This window comes from Camelus dromedarius, chromosome X (assembly GCF_036321535.1).
Source record: "Camelus dromedarius isolate mCamDro1 chromosome X, mCamDro1.pat, whole genome shotgun sequence".
Lineage (NCBI taxonomy): Eukaryota > Metazoa > Chordata > Mammalia > Artiodactyla > Camelidae > Camelus > Camelus dromedarius.
In genome coordinates, this window is record NC_087472.1 from 77,881,730 (window position 1) to 77,898,876 (window position 17,147).

General features: G+C 43.8%; 1 protein-coding gene across 1 annotated transcript; it reads right to left on the reverse strand.

Moving 5' to 3' along the window:
• Nucleotides 1-5,482: 5,482 nt before the first annotated feature.
• Nucleotides 5,483-12,967, reverse strand: LOC105105502 (putative protein SSX6). Its single transcript, XM_010999294.3, has 8 exons — nt 12,864-12,967; nt 11,455-11,590; nt 10,892-11,006; nt 10,457-10,552; nt 8,872-8,921; nt 6,889-7,000; nt 6,069-6,173; nt 5,483-5,616 (listed from the first exon to the last, which is right to left on the reverse strand). Exons 1-7 carry the CDS (start codon nt 12,965-12,967, stop codon nt 6,073-6,075), a joined length of 714 nt encoding a protein of 237 aa, XP_010997596.1. The 3' UTR covers nt 5,483-5,616; nt 6,069-6,072.
• Nucleotides 12,968-17,147: the final 4,180 nt, after the last annotated feature.

A 17,147-nucleotide genomic window follows, 5' to 3' on the forward strand; every position in this document is an offset into this window, starting at 1 on the left:
TTTATGATGCCACACTCTCCTTGTGGCTGACTTTGGAATGTTCACAAATATCCTAACTCTCTCTGCTCCCAGAGGACCGCACTCTCTCACCCCTTCGAAGGTCAGACTTGGCCATTTGATGAGGCATCTCGTGCTTAGCCACACTCTTTTCTCTCTGCCAGGTCACCCGTGTGGCTGCTCTGTTGTCCCTGGGTCCTGGCAGGAGGGTGTTGATAATGGGGACAAGCAGCATGAGTTAGAAATAAGCTCTGGTTGTCTGTCATTTCTGTATAACCCAATCTACTCTGAGCTGATATCCCTCCCCACCAAAAGGATGAAGTAACAGAAAAAAAAATGTATTGGTCTTTGCTCCTGATTCCTGACACAGAGCTCCTAAAACCTGTGTAATTTCCTATGCGATGAGAGCACCAGCAGCATCTTTTGTTCTAACGAGGTGACTCTGGGTGGTTCTTGAAATGGGGATTGGTCACTAAGAAGACCAAGCCATGGTTAGAAGCTTGGAATTTTCAGCCCCACCCCCATCCTCCAGAGAAAGGAGAGGGCTGGAAATGGAGTTAATCATTGATCGTGCTTATGTGAGGAAGCCTCCATAAAATCCTGATAGCATGGGGTTCTTGGAGCTTCCGGGTGGGTGCACACATCCATGCTGGCAGAGTGGGCACCCCAATGCCACTGGAACAGATGCTTTCGTGCCCCCCACCCTTCTGGACCTCAACCCAGGCATCTCTTCATCTGGCTGTTCATCTGTATCCTTTATCATATCCTTTATTATATGATCAACCAGTAAATGTAAGTAAGTGTTTCCCTAAGCTCTGTGAGCTATTCTAACAAATGACTGAATTTGAGAAGAGGGTCATGGGAACCTCTGGTTTCCAGCCGGTTGGTCAGAGGTACAGGTGACAACTTGGGACTATCAACTGGCAGCTGAGGTGGAAGAGGCAGTCTTATGAGACTGAACCCTTAACCTGTGGGGGTCTGTGCTAACTCCCATTAGTGTCAAGCTTGAACTGAATTGTACAACGCCCAGCTGGTGATGCAGAGAATTGCTTTGGTGTGGGGGGAAAAAACTCACACATCCTAGAATTCTTGTGAGTGTGGTAGGCGTGCGAGAGTAAAGGAGAGACAAAGGAGTGCTTTTCCCAGGCATCTGGGATGGCCCAGCTGTCCATACACCCCTCCTCTGGTCAGGCCTGGGCCAGACGAGCAGAAAGCTTCCAGGTCACCATCTTCCAGAGGACCCTGGCTCAGAGAGGACATCGCAAGGCTTCCCTGAATCTTCCCTGCAGGACTCGGAACAGCAAGTCACCTGGTGGACGCACACTGGGACCCTGGAGAAGGGCTTTCCAAACTGCAGGTTGTGACTCATGGTCAATAGACTATTTTATGGATCCCGAACAGGATTGTATGTTTTTAATGAATTAGAATGAAATAACAGCACATCCCAGAACAGAATAGAAGATATCAGAGGAATATCACGTGTGTAAGGGTCAGTATTATTTTGTGAAGCATTTGTTTTATTTACTTATTTATTAACTTTTTAAGAATCTTCTTTCTTTCTTTTTTTCCCTATAAAAAAAAAAATGGAGGTACTGGGGATAGAATCCAGGACCTCCTGCATGCTAAGCATATGCTCTACCACTGAGCTATTACCCTTCCCCTAGCATTTGTTTTAGAGTCACTTGCAAAATGTGTTCTTTACCATGGATCTTGGTGAATAAAGCTCAGAACTGTTTTCTTGTGATGGATGTACTGTTCTCTCTCACATGTCCTTGCATTTTCTCTGATTCTCTGCGAGGAATAGGGATTTGCTTTATAATTGTTTTTTTAAAATATTGAAAGAGAAACAAAACAGGGACTGGAAGGTTAAAAAAATCATTTTGGATCCTCATCAGAAGAGCACGTGCATCCACGTTGAGTCCCAGGCTTGGTGGGGGGAGGACCACATACAGGCTGACTTCTAGGGTCAGGCAAAACCATACTCACCCTAAAGCTCAAAATTTGGATCTGTCACATGGAGAAGGAGGAGGAGGAAGAGAAGAAGGAGGAGGAAGAGAAGGAAGGAAGGAAGGAAGGAAGGAAGGAAGGAAGGAAGGAAGGAAGGAAGGGAGGGAGGGAGGGAAGGAAGAAAGGAGCTCTAGCTACCCAAGGAACCTAAGGGAAAATGCTGCTTGTCATGACTCCAGAGTGTTTTCAAGCCACACTTTCCTACATCTGTCTCCTGTCCTGGGGAATCCAGCCAGTGGAGCCCATCTTCCTCAGGAGAAAGAAAAATCAAATTTTGGGTGTCCTCTTCTGTATTTGCATGGAGAATAAAGGTACACAATGTCTATGAGCAGAATATTAAATTTGAGTGATGGAGTACAGTATTGGGGTAAAATAGAATTTGTTTCCTCTGAAGCACAGGTGGAGCCTCACTGACCTGGGCAGCACCCACCTCTCCCTGAAGCACCAGGCAGGGTGTGCTCACAGTTCTTGGGAATCTCTGACCCCAGACCAGCTGACCCCTCATACCCTCCTTCCTGGCACCCTGTCCCTCCGATAGCTGGGATAGCCCAAACATGGCCCAGGTCTCCCTTGCTTCCCTGCCAGTGTCTCTTCTCCCTAACCTGTCTCTCTGTCTTCTTCTTTCCCCACTACCACCAGACCCTGCTTCTCCCTCCCTGCACGCTCCTTCTCTGGGGTTCCCTGTCTTGGAAAAATGACTTCACATTGTCTACCCTGAGATTTGGGGCAGAACTCAGAGCTTATTCAAATCTCTCCTCATCCCTCCCAAATACATGCCTACCGTCCTTGGTGTCTCTGAAGACACAGTGAGTTCCAAGCCCAGCCCTTCCTGCACATGCCAGGTGCAAGAACTCTGGCGAGAAGCTTGACATCTGTCTGTGTCTCCGCCTCTCATCTATAAGACCTCTCCATAGCTATATGTAACATCTATAATAGCATAATGATGGTAGTGTCTACACTCAAAGGTTGGTTGTGAAGATAAAAGGGAGAATCCATACGAGATGCTTAGCATCAGCCCAGGCACTTGGCAAACACAAGATGAATATTAATTACACTTTCTATGGTTATTATGGAAGGTGGGCTGAGAGGGCGAGACCCCAGTGGATCAGACCTCCCTCATCCTGGTCCTGCAGACGTTCTTGGCCTGGGATGCAGACTCCTGGGCCCGGGACCTGTCTCCCACAAAGGTATGAGCTCAAGTGATAAGATGTTATTTGTCCCAGAGGATCAGGTGAGGGCTCAGGTAAATTGGGGATGCCTTTGCTCCACAGTCCCTTAGGAACTGGCTGTGGAGGGAGGGTCACCCCTATGAGGAAGGCTCTGCTTCAGGGAACATACCAGTGAGAGAGGGTTTAGGTGGGTGTGCACATCTGTCCGTACGCCCGGCCATGCCGCCTTCCCCACCTGTCTGTCATTGCCCGCGTCAATTCCCAGGTCTAGAGTTCCACAGAGCGGTGATTCTCTCAGGCATTACTCATCATCCTCCCATAGCAAAGTCCTCTTTAAAAAATTTTTTTTTATTGAAGTAGAGTTGATACACAAGGGTGTGTTAGTCTCTGGTGTACAGTATAGTGATTCAGTTTTTTATATATATATATGTGTGTATTATTTTTCATAATAGATTATTATGAGCTATTAAATATAGTCCCCTATGCTATACAGTAGACTTTGTTGTTTATTTTATATATAGTAGTTAGTATTTGCAAATCCCCAACTCTCAATTTATCCCTCCCCCTCCTTTCCCACCCTGGTAACCATAAGTTTGTTTTCTATGTTTGCGGGTCTGTCTCTATTTTGTAAATAAGTTCATTTGTGTCTTTTTTTTTTTTTTAAAGATTTCACATATAAGTGATATCATATGGTACCATAGCAAGGTCCTCTTTGGTGGGGTCTCCTGCCCCCGAGGGCTTTAGGGGACCCGAGCCCAGGCCAGGCCCCAGGGCTGCCGTGTGGACAGTGATCCTACGACCCTGCAGCTGTCATTGGGTGTCCGTGGGAGGGGGTAGACCCAATTCTGGCCCAGGAACCGCAGCTCCAGGCTGGAGCCACAGTGACTGGTCAGAGTCTAAGGAAAGACTTGATTCTCGCCCTTCACCAGGAACCAATCATCTGCTGGTTTATGGTTCCTCCTGCCTTTGATTCAAATCTACTGGAGTGAGGGGACAGGTCCAGAGGTGGGATGAAGACAGAGGTAGGGGAGTTGGAGGCTTTGGCAGGAGAGTGGAGCCCTTCCAAGGCTGGAGGAGAGAGCCTGGAGGTGAAAGAAATGGGCTGTGGATGGTCAAAACAGTGCAATACTGCCTCCATCTGGGGCTGGTGTTTGACGTCCCATGCAAGTCACCTTGAATCTCCATGGGCGGCCTTAACGTTCCCCAACACACACGGTGGTTTGTTCTAGAAGAGATTCCTCTCTTCCCTTCCCCAGAGCTGACTGTTCCATCCTGTGGCCCGCAATGGGATGTCTGGGAGAGGACTGTCCCATTCTTAACACCTCATCCCCACCCAGCCCCCAAGCCCTTGGTTGTGAGACCCTTGATGGGAAATTTCATGCCTCTGTCCAGGAGACTTTTCCATCTGTTGCTCCCTTGCATCATGGCTAAGTGGACTCTTCCATTCCTGTCCACCATGTGCCCCACAGCAGACCTCTCCTTCCCTAGTCCTCCACGTTCTCCGATTGACAGTTTCATCTCTGTCTTCTCCTGCAGACTCCCAAATGGACTGTCCCAGCCCCTGACCCTGGAAGCTTATGGAGAACAAAGGCCAAGGCATCCATCCACCTGCAGAATCCTGCCCCGGGATCGGGGTGTACAGTATCCATCAAAATAAAAACTAGAAACAACCCCCACCTAGAATGTCAGCTCCACGTGTGTGGAGAGTTTTTTATCTTGTTCCGTGATGTCTCTCTAGCACCTAGAACGGGACTCAGCACACAGTACAAACCCATCAGGTGTTGGATGAATGAACCCTTTGACACAGCAATTCTCCATCGAAAAATGTGTGCATTAAAGAAACACTCACACACGTGCACAGGGTTGCGTGCACAAGAACGAGAGGAACAAACAGCCAGGGAAATTTTGTAAATGTTTATTCTTTGTCAATGACTGATGCAGGGTAAATGAACAGCAAAAGTTTGTAGCCTGGAGCATCCACTGAACAGTGAGAGAGACTTGTTCAGGACACACTGCTAATGGGGAAAAGCAGGTAGGAGATGCTCACTGTGGTACCGTGTGTGTGTGTGAATGTAGAGAAAAACATTTGGAATCAAACACCCAGAACTGTCCTCAGTAACTGTCGCAGCTGGAGAGTGAGAGGTTAATGCTGTTCTGTGCAAAGACTACTTAACAATACTTGCTTTTTTTTTTAAAGGTATAGATGCATGAATACACAGAAATAGGCATTAGGTATTAGGTATTTATCTTGCTTATCAACGAAATTTTAACATCTAACAGAATGCTTAACATAGTAATAAAAAATCAGGTTTAACTTGTCATTGTTGTGAACTCCTTCTTTCACTTTCTAGACCTGATGGCCAGGAGTTCACAGCCATGCCCATGTTCATGAAAGGCCACCAGGTTCTGCTTCTTATCATGGGCACTTGTCACATCCCTGGGGCTGAGGCAAGGAAAGAAAAGGAAAGTAAGTGGCGGTGAGCTCCAATTGACTGAGAAATTACTACTCATCTTCTCCTTGGGAACTACATGGCCCTGCGCACTCTGATGCTACCCTCCCTCATGATCCACATGCATCCCCCACTGCTCCTGGGGGCAAACCTTCTGTTCAGTGACTCCCTTACCTGTTCTCCGAGTTTCTAGGCTAGAGGAAGGCATGGCTTACACATCAGGAGCTGACCTGGGCTTTGGGAGCCCACAGCCTCCTGGGCAGGGAAGATCTCTGGCAATTCAGAGCAAGGGGGTAGAAAAAGCCTGGGAAACCTCCTCATTTAGCCTCAGAGCTACAACACAAGGGACCAGGAGAGAGGAATGATGTGTGGAGCCAGCGACAAGATGGGCTATCGGTACAGGACATTTTGCAGGGATACGAGGATGGACTGGAGGGTAACTTACAGAATTAGTCATCTTCCTCGGGGTCGCTGATCTCCTCATAGATCACGCGGTGCTTTCTTTCACGCAGTCTGTTGGCCCAGACTTTAACTCTCTCTATCTTGGGTCCTATGGTGAAGAAGAACTGGTAAACGAGGGTCGGGTGAGTGGGGGAGGGTTGGGCCCTGTTCTGTCAGATAAGGAGATGCCTCCTCCCGCCCAAGTGGCCACAGGCTTTCTCCATAGTCTGTTTTCTATACCTTCTGGCTCAGGGAGGCTGAGATGTTAGACCCGCACCAACACACACCCGATACACACCGTTCGCCAGTCAGGGTTTTCGCTTCCAGCTCCTCCCATTGTCAGGTTTAGGTTCTCAACCGCTTTATTTACCAGAACATTCACTCAGACCTTCTTTTATTCTGCATTTATTTGTTAAGGGCATATTGAGTGTCAGGCATTGAGCTGAGGGTAGGCATAAAATTCTGAGTAAGATATGTTCCCAGGGTATCCCAGACGGAATGACCTGAGCACCGAGCCTTCTAGATGTAATTGGACACCTCTGAACAATCTGTGAACTATGATGCTTTACTTTCGTTTTATGGACTGGGAATTTGGAGCTCAGAGAATTTGGAAGACTTCCCCCTCGGTTACCTGATTTCATGTTGATGACAACTCAAGTCTCTGACTCTGGAAGTCATGTTCTAATGTCTCAGCGGGAGCTGGGCGAGCTTGCCAGTCCAGCCTGGACCCAAGCCTGTCCAGGATCCATCTCCCACACCTACACCACACACTTGAACATGGCCAGGGAAGCCAGGGGAGGTGTTTCCAAACAGTTTCCTCTTACCTGGTATCTCCTTAATCTGCTGATCAGAGCTAACTTCTTTTTGCAGGGGGCACAGCTGTTTCGGAGCCTGTTCTGAGCCAGATGTTTCCTTTTCACGCTTCTCAGGTATCACCTTATTAATGCGAAGGTCACATATAAACAGTATCAATGGCATTTCTCTAGCGCTTTAGAGCTTACAAAATGTCTTCACATTCAGTGCTTTAATTAAAATTCTCAGCAACTCTGGAAGATCGTTCTATTATCTGTACCTACATTATGAGGAACTGGGAAGTTAGAAGGAAAGGGAAAGGTCTAAATGAAGGGGGTTTCTAGGACTAGAAATCTTGTCTTCCAGCTCTTTCCAGACTGACTCTCTCGCAAACAGCAGAAGTCTCCACATAAGCAAGAGTGTGGTATACGGAAGATTTGGGGAAGTAGACCATTTTAAGAACCCACGAGGTCTGCGAAAGCAAGACGAGGCTTCTATAAAATATAAGGGATCGAATATAAGCTAGTGAACAGTTGAGAGTAAATGAAAAATGTACAGAGGGGACAAAAGACTGCTGGAAAATGGTGTGGGGGAGATGAATATAGGGAAAGGAGAAGAAAGGAATGGTTTACAGGAATCAGTGCAGACAGCAGGGAAAGTAGTGCCAGATGTGACCTAGCGTCCTACCCCGGCAAGCACACTTAATGTGGAATTAGGCGAGGTGGGGGAGGGTATAGCTCAGTGGTAGAGCGAATGCTTAACATGCATGAGGTCCTGGATTCAATCCCTAGTACCGCCATTAAAAGTAAATATATAAATACATAAACCTAGTTATCCCCCCCAAACCCCCCAAAAACAAAGAAAAAAAAGGGAGAGAGAATTAGGAGAGGTGGTTCCTGTATCAACTCTACTTGTGTCAGGGTTTGTCATCGACCAACAGTCTTAAGCCATCTTTCATTCAGCGCCTTCGTTTTCATGAAACAGTAAACACAAAATGTAAAACGAGCTACAGGAAAGCACTTTCTGAGCTTGTAAAGACTTTAAATGTGGTAATAAGAACAATGAATGCCTCCTTTTACGATCCTTTGAATTCTCTCGACTGTGTCCATCCTGGAAATCCCACCCCAGATCCCTTCATTAAGCTAGAGTTTAATCTGCAATCATGAAATAACTTATTCAATAAACCTCTGAGAGTCCCCCTGGGCTGGGACTGAGGCTTCAGAGATGCCTTAGGTACAGATAAGGCCCCAAAGGAGTTGACGGCAGGGAAGGGCCGGCAGTCCCAGCGATCCAAAAGGGGCCCTTTGACTGAGCAGAGGGGAGCTGGTACCTCCTGTAGTGACAGTGGGAGTCTTAACAGAAGTGACGGTAGCAACTGCGGAGTAAAACCCTAAGCCAAACGCCTGAGTTTCATAAACATAAGGAAAAGCTCATGAAATTGGAAATGGCTTGGAGGATTAGACTACTACCACTGCCACTGTGGTCTCAAGCAAATTATTTAACGTCTCTGTACCACAATATCTGCATCTTTATTATTATTAAATTTATAATTATAACCATAAATTATAAATTATATATGGTAATAATAAAAATTAAATTAACTCAATAATAATAAATTAAATAATACATACTTATTTAATATTATTTAATAACAATAATAATTATCATAAAAGAAAGTAAGTAAATATTAAATACAATTATAATAACATCCTCATTATTTGGGGACAATAATAGTAGCAACATCCTAGAGGTTTTTCCTTAAGGACAAAATTAATCCATGTGAATTGCCTAAAATAATATCTGGCATCACTATGAAAACAAAAGAATTATCAGCTATCATAATTGTTGTTGATTACTACTAAGCTATTGCTACTACATCAGGCATTGTGATAAAGTGATCAGGACAGGGAGGCAGTGAGGACCAGGTCATTTTCAGTGTTTTCCCACTTTTACTAATATTCACATCCACGGAGAGAGAAATGGTCTCCGGTCCTTTCTACTCGGGAGGTACTCACCTTCAGTTGTTTTCTCTCTTGCATGTTGAAAACCTCCTGAGGAAACTCTTCTGAAAGGAGGCGACAAATTAGAATTTTTCTTTGTTGGTAAATATTCCCAAACTGCAGAGAGACTCTTGTAGTATCAAGGTATTCTGCAGCAGAGGGCTTTGAATCCACTCGCTGTCAAGGAGTTATTTGGAGACTGGCCTCTGGATTATCTTTAATAACAGTTTATGCATTTATGTGTGGCATCAATTCACAGTTTTCCTTCTAAAAAAGGATGGTTTATAAAATGCGAACTAAACACCATCATTGTCTCGTCCTATTTCATTACATATTTCTTATTTTTGTCCCCAAAGAATTAAATTGATTGGTTGGGTATCTGAACTGTGTAAAGATGTGTGGCATCCGTAACTAAAAATCACTGTATAATTAAAATGGTGAATTTTACAGTATGTCAATTACACCTCAATGAAGCTATTAAGTGTATGATGAACTATGGATGATTTAGTCCAGCGGTTCTGGAATGTTTCCAGCATAAAGACTGCCCTTTCATATCAAAAGCTTTGTAGATAATCAAGCACTGGATTTTCAGCCCTCTTGCAGTAATTTTGGGAGCTTGTGGAATCTGGCCTGTTTAGCTGGAGAGTCATATAGGTCTATTGGAGACAGTTTGAACATTCTGACCCTGTCTTCTTACAACTGTGCTGTCGGAGCTGAAGACCAAGTGAACGCATCCCACCCCCCTTTTTAAGTGAGTGTACATACACTGCTGAAATGAACAAAGATTTCTAGAATCTGTCACGTATTTTTACCCTGCATTGCCTCTGCTCACTGACAAGTAGGGAAACTCAACGTGTGGAGGACTGCTTTCTCAAACACTCTCCTAAGCTCAACAAAGAGAGTCAGGTTCAATTAGGAGTGACACAGCTATTTGGTTTTGGTAAAACAAAGGGAAATAACCATACATACCATTACAATGCATTGATCACTTTCTCTCAAGATATTTATCCAATACCTATGCACTATGAAATTCACTCTGGGAGTTTTGGGTGGATTTACACTTTACATTTTTCTTAATCATCCTATGATTCATTAATGGTGTTTAATAAGAACAATAATTCCTTTTAAAAAGAGAAATGTTTCAAACATACAGAAAATCATGGAGAAAAATATTGGAAACGTATGCATCTACCACTGAGTCTAGTTGGATTTCAACATTACCTCGTAGCTACTTCGGATCACTCTGAGTTCTTTATCCAAAATATAACAAAACACTATGAACAAGTCACAGCTAAAGCCATCTGTGTAGCCCTCACTGATCCCTGCCCTCCCTCCTTTTTTACTTCTTCATTCAAGAATTTGATGGGTTTTATTCTAACTCAGGCTTTTTAAAAAAATACATTTACTATGTACTTACTATCCATAAAATTCTTGTTTTCAATGTTTTAAGATTTTATATGAATGGCCTCTGATTGTACTTAACCTTCTGCATCCAACTTTTCCCATTCAACCATGATGCTTATGAGGAAACAAACTCCTAAGAATATTTCCCCAGCTGCACCCCAAAGTAGGTGGGCTTCAGGAGACCCTTGTCACTTACTCTGATTCCCAGGGTTCTTATCCTCAGAATCATGCTCACGGAATTTTATGGTTGGCCTTCTAGGACACATGAAATTTGGCATGCTGGCCTTGAGACCTAGAAAGATACAAAATATTTGTTCCTTAAGAGACAGCCTGAAAGGAGGGTGGAATGCTGGGATACACCCCTAACAGTAAAGCTCAGCAGTTGGGAAGGGGATCTGAACCAGGGCCAGCGGGAGAGAAAATGCGTGGGATCCAGGTCTGAGCATCTCTGTGGTCACTCCCAGTCCTTAGCCCTGCACTATAAGAGCATAACTCCTGAAAGCTGCCTTGGGATTTCTTCCCTCACAAAAGGGAAGTGTAGGCCACTTGCTGCAGTTTGAGAAGAAGCCACGGCGTGTAAAGAGGGATGGTCATTTGTTTCCAGCCTTGTCTGGACCCAGAACTTTGTTACCTAGACCAGTCATGGTTTCATAGTTTCTCTTCATATACACGTAGGTGATTTTCTGTGAGTATGCCAGATTTGCCCACTCTTCCTTAGAGAAGTACTTGGAAATATCCTTGAAAGCCTAGAAAAAAAAAAGAAAAAGAAAAAGAAAAAGAAATCCCGGCAGCAAATCAGCTACACATGTCTGACGTTCAGCCAGGTACTCCTCCTTGGCTGCAGGACCTCCACATTGGATCTGTAAACTGGAGATAATAACCCTCCTGGTTGATGTCATGGCTAACTGAGAGAACATGAGTAACATTCCCCGGCCTCTCCCCTGGTGTGCAGTAGGTGCTTAATGTGCTGTGCTCACCTTCCAGAATGGACTGAGAGCCACCCAGAGCGGTGCAAGGACACAGATCTCGTATCCAGAGATGCTAGGCAAGGACAGAGTGACAGTGGGAAGCTATGGATCTCCCTCTGACACCCTGCTCCTTTTTTCCCAGTGCCTCTTACCCCACCTTTTCAGACATCTAGTCACCCTACACTGTCCCCTGGGCCACTCCTCTGCCCCCTCCAGATCACCTCACCTTGGATTTCTTCTCTAATTTCTGGGTATCATCACAGGAGTTCTTTACAAAGGAGCTGCCTCTATTCATGGTGCTGGGATTGGTCTGATCTCGAAGGAACACAACCTGAATCTCTCTGTCCACAAGGTCAAAGGTTCTGTGGGGGGAGAAAGAGCTGAGGGGAGGCCACAGTCAGTTAGTCACCCGAAATTAAAGTTCTACTTTTCTCCGTCCTTGTCTTGTCTGTCCCTGAGGAAGGACACAGAGGGAAGTCAGATGAGAATAGGGGGCTGGAGGTCTCTGGGAGAAGTATTGGTTAGGGATGACAGGTTTTCTGTGAGCATGATCAAAGCAACATTGAGTCTCTGAGGGAGGTTGGTTACTGTTGTTAGTAGTTTCCCTAGGGTTTGGCTAGAGTTAAATAAATAAATAAACAAACAAACAAATAAATAAATAACAGAATACTACTCAGTCATGAAAAAGAATGAAATTTTGTCATTTGCTGCATGGATGGGCCTGGACTGTTTAATGCTTAGTGAAAAAAATCAGAGGAAGATAAGTATCGTATGTTATCACTTACATGTAGAATCTAAAAAATGAAACAAAGAGATGAATATAACAAAAAAGAAACAGATGTACATATATAGAGAAAAACTAATGGTTACCAGTGGGGCGAAAAAAGGGGGGAGGGGAAAGTTAGGGGTAGGCGATTAAGTAGCACAAACTAGTATGCATAAAATAAATAAGCAATAAGGATATATTGCACAGCATAGAGAAATATAGCCATTACTTTGTAATAACTTTAAATAGAGTATAATAATAAAAATATTAAATCATGATGTGGTACACCTGAAATTAATACAATATTGTAAATCAACTATACCTCAATTTTTAAAAAGGCTATTTCTAGGTTATTTGAAAATTATTAGAGGGAGGAGAGCTGGAATCTCTGATACTATCGGATTAGCCATCACTCAGGCTGAGAATGTGGGAAGTTTCAGTGAACAATCTGGTGCTCCCCAAACTGACGGCATTGGGAATCTCTGAGGGAGACGAGGGTCTGATGCAAAGAACGCCGCTTCTTTATCTCACAGGAAGAAATAAAAAAGTCCCTTAGGCAGAGGCTATATTACATCCGGTTAAGGAGATATAGGGGTATTGGGTTGATTTGGGGGTTTCTCGGGCTGAGGGGAGTTTTCCTTCCCTCAGGAAGAGCTATTAGGGAGACTCACAGACCGAAGATATTTTTGGTTTTACGACTGCCTGACGGAGATTGCCGAAAGGCTTTATAAAGTCGTCCCTCAGTCCTAACGATCTTGAGGATGTTGGGAAATACAGAAAATACCCAACCACTTAAGTTATTGACAGAAGCTCCCATTTTCTGCTTTCCTCCCTTAACCTATCCAGAGTGTCCCTGAGAGAGAACCTACCTCAGCGGTGAGCGGTGGCGAATGGCCGCTTCACGATGAGATGAAATCCCACAGTTCCGTGGCCCAAGGACAGTAAACCAATCAGAACAGGCAGTGAACTTCATCTGGCCAATCAGAGATCAGGAAAATAGGCACGCGTGGGGAGGGGGGACGCAAGTGAGTGGGTCTCTCAGTCCAGGCTCCACAGGCAGGAGGGCCTCTTCAAAGTGGGTGGAGACTTCGATTTTTCCGTTTGACGCAAGTTTGCCTTCCACCAGAATTGGCCACTCCAGGTTCCGTAGGCCCGTCTGCACGCATGCTCAGATGTTCCCTTTCCATTCAGCCTACATCTTCTTACTGTCTGGCTGTGTGTTTTTTGCTTTAGTTTTAATAAATGGTATAGCTGAGGCGAGCAGCCATCTCAAATTCTCCCCATCAGTCTCCAACTTACTCAGATATGATGTCTTTCCTAGGGCCCTGTGGGACCTCTCTAATAACTTAAGAATTACTAACTTAAAAAACCCCACAGTTTTGGATATGTGCTTTTTTGATACGTGCTTTTTCTATAAGATCCAATAACCAGAAACATGTTTTACCCCTTCATACTAATAGTTACAACGATAGTATTAAAAAGAATGGCCATGTAATTAGGGCTTGCGGTGTTCCTCAGCGGAGTCAGAAGTCACTTTTTCTAGGAAGTCTTTCCTACTCCCCCCAACCTCTTCTCCAATAGGTCCCCAGTACACAATCAGTGGGTAGCAGAGCTGGAATTTACCCTCAAGTTGAATTGAGTCCAAGGTCTGTGCTTCTAATTACTCTTCGATTTTGCCCCAAATATTTCTTGGCAGGTTGAATGAATGAATGAATGAATGAATCTTAAAGCTACAAAGGATATTTAACATATATTTACATAATCTTCTATAATCACTCATAACTTTATGTGGCTGCTGTAACAAATTATCAAAAACTTTGTGGCAGAAAACAACAGAAATTTATGTACATATGTATGTTTTTAAATGTTTAAGTGAAATATCCTGATCTTTATTTATCACAGTTCTGGAGGCCAGAAATCTGAATTAGTTTCTCTGAGCTGAAATCAAGGTGTCGGAGGGGCTGCACTCCTTCCAGAGGCTTTAGGAGAGAATCTTTTCCTTGCCTCTTCCAGTTTCTGGTGGCCGCCAGCATTCCCTGGCTTGTGGCTGCATCATTCTAATCTCTGCCTCTGTGGTCATATTGCCTTATTCTCTTCTGTCTGTCAAATCCTCCTCTGCTTCCCTCTGATAAGGACACTTGTGATACATTTAGGGCCCACCCAGATAATCCAGGATGATCTCCCTATCTCAAGATTTTTAATGTAATCACACCTGCAGAGTCTCTTTTGTTGTTGTTAAAAGGTAATACTTATAGGTTCCAGGAACTGGGAAGTGGTTATCTTTTGGAAGGCTGTTATTCCGTCTGCTCTCTGGTCCTCAAAAATTCACGTCCATCCTGCATGTAAAATACACGCACTCCATCGCCAAATCCCCAAATTTCTCAATCCACTGCAGTATCAATCAACTCAAGCCCCAAACCTCATTTAAATATCATTAGCTTAAGAGTACCAAATCTCATCAACTAAGTATCTTAGGTATGGGTGGAACTCTGGGTGTGATCTCTCTTGCGGCAAAATTTGGACTTGGACACTAGAAAACAATTTATCTGTTCCCAAAATACAGTTGTGGGACAGGCATAGGATAGTAACTATAGATAGGAGAAAATGGAAGAAAGGAAGGAGTCGCTGGTCCTAAGCAATTTTGAAATCTAGCAGGGCAAATTCCACTGGTTTTCAAGTCCTGGGAATAATCCTCTGTGGCTTGAGGCTCTGCCCTTTGGCCTACACCTCTGCCCTCAGAGTCATTCTTCCTTTCTCTCTTCTTTTTTTAAATTGAAGTATAGTTGATCTACAATGTTGTGTTAGTTTCAGGTTCCTTTCTCTTGAAGTGCGGCATATGTTTGCAATTGAGGAGTTTTATCAGGAGTTTACCTTTTTCATGCCTATAGTATTTTGGGAGTCTGGCAACCTTCTCCAATTTTGTCTTGCCTCTGTATTGTTCAGTTCAATCTGGCAATGTTTCTGATGATATAACATTCTCAAAAGCTGTGTGGGCCTCCCAAGTGTGTCTAGAGATTCATGCCATTAGACCAGAGGGTCCTCCACGTATCTTTCCTATATTATCTCATCTCTATTTCCGGGCATGGCTGAGATGGTTGAAGGGATTCATGAGTCACATATCTAATCTCTTCAGTACCAGCAAACAGAGCCATACTCTTGACTTTCTCTCCAGAGCACATCTTCCTGAGAGTGAATCTCTTTACTTAATCTCTTTTGCAACCTAATAGACTGAGAATTCCCCAAATTAAGTCCTGGATCCCTTTGCTTAATAGCCTTTTCCTCAATTTATATTATTCCTTTGACATTTTACTATATGCAGCAAGAATAAATCAGACCATACCTTCAACAGTTTGCTTGGAAAGCTGATTAGCTAAATATATAAGTTCATTGCTTGTGAGCTCTGCTGTCCACATTACTGTAGGAAACAATTCAGCTAAGTTTTCTGCCAGTATATAACAAGGATTGTCTTTCCTCTAGTTTCCAATAACATGTTCCTTATTTCCTTCAGAGCCCATATCAACAGCACCTTTAATATTCATATTTCTACCAACATTTTGCTTGTGACAACGTGTATATCCTCTAAGATGATACAGGTTTTCTCTTCCGTGCTTCTTACTTCCTTCTGAGGTCTCATCAGAATCACCGTTAATGTTTTAATTTCTACTGACAGTCTTTTCAATTCAGTCTAGGGCTTTTCCATCAAGCTTCTCAACATTCTTTCAGCTTCTGTCCATTATCCATTTCCAAAGTCACTTTCATATTTTTAGATATTTGTGAAAGCAGAATTCAACTTCTAGGTACAAAAATCTGTATTAGTTTCTTGTGGCTGCTGTAACAAATTACCACATGCTTGTTGACATAAAATGACAGAAATTTATTTTCTAACAGTTCTGGAGGCCATAAACCTGAAATCAGTATTACTGGTCAAAATCAAGTTATCAGAAGGGCTGTGCTCTATCCATAGGCTCTAAGAAGAATCCATTCTTTGCCTCTTCTAGCTTCTGGTTGCTGTCATCATTCCTTGGCTCCTGGTGGCATTACTCTAATCTTGAAGGCCAGCATCCTCTTATCTCTCTCTGTTCTGTCTTCACATTGCCTTCTCCTCTGTGTATCTCTTCAAATCTCCCTCTACTTCTTCCTCCCTCCCTTTCTTCTTTCTTTCCTTTCCTTTCCTCCCTCCCTCCCTCCCTCCCTCTCTTTCCTTCTTTCCTTCCTTCCTTCCTTCCTTCCTTCCTTCCTTCCTTCCTTCCTTTCTTTCTTTCTTTCTTTCTTTCTTTCTTTCTTTCTTTCTTTCTTTCTTTCTTTCTTTCTTTCTTTCTTTCTTTCCTTTCTTTCTTTCTTTCTTGTGCAGTCTTTATTTTCTCTAAAATTTGAGCTAAAGAGAACTCTTTAGAAAAAGAAACCATCTACATGATTGAAAATGGGAAGGGTCTAACTTACACAATGCTATATGTCAATTATATCTCAGTAAAGCTGGCATTTTTTTAAATCCTAAAAAAAGAACTGGAAAAAGAAAATGGGAAGGCACAACTTCATATAGTGACTCTAGGATGCTCAGAGGAAGGAACTAACATTGGCCAAGGTTAGCCAAGATTTTTCTGAGTTGCCCAGACTCCAGAGTTGTGACTGGTATTTCAAAGAGAAAAGAGATCAGTCAAAAGTTTGAGGCATATAGCACCTGATAATATGTAACCCTCCTGTCACCTCAGCTGAGCATGTTGGCTGGAGTTTCTGCTAATGGTGAGGTCATTGCTCTCAATTTCCCAGGCTCTTCTGCCTTCCCTGTGCCCACCTGAGATATGCCCAGACCTCTTGCTCCACGAGGGCAGTGGACTCTTGCAAGTATTCAAGAAGAATGCTCCGCAGATGTGAGCATCTCATGCCATGAGCCAGCTTCACAAGAGAGTTGGGTGTGCAAAGGTTTCCAGAAGGGTCAGCAGAATCAGAGCAGCACAGGCTTTGCAACAGTAGTCAGCCAGAAGGACAATCCTTCAGGGTGGGCCTTCTCCTTAGTCTCCTTTCATTATGATATGGACCCGGTCTGATAAAGCTGTGGCTCTTCCATCAGCTCTGCCCCAGCTGGATTCCTAGGAGATCACAGCTTATGTTCCACAGTCACTCAGCTATTTGTTACTTCAGACCCTTGGAGACAC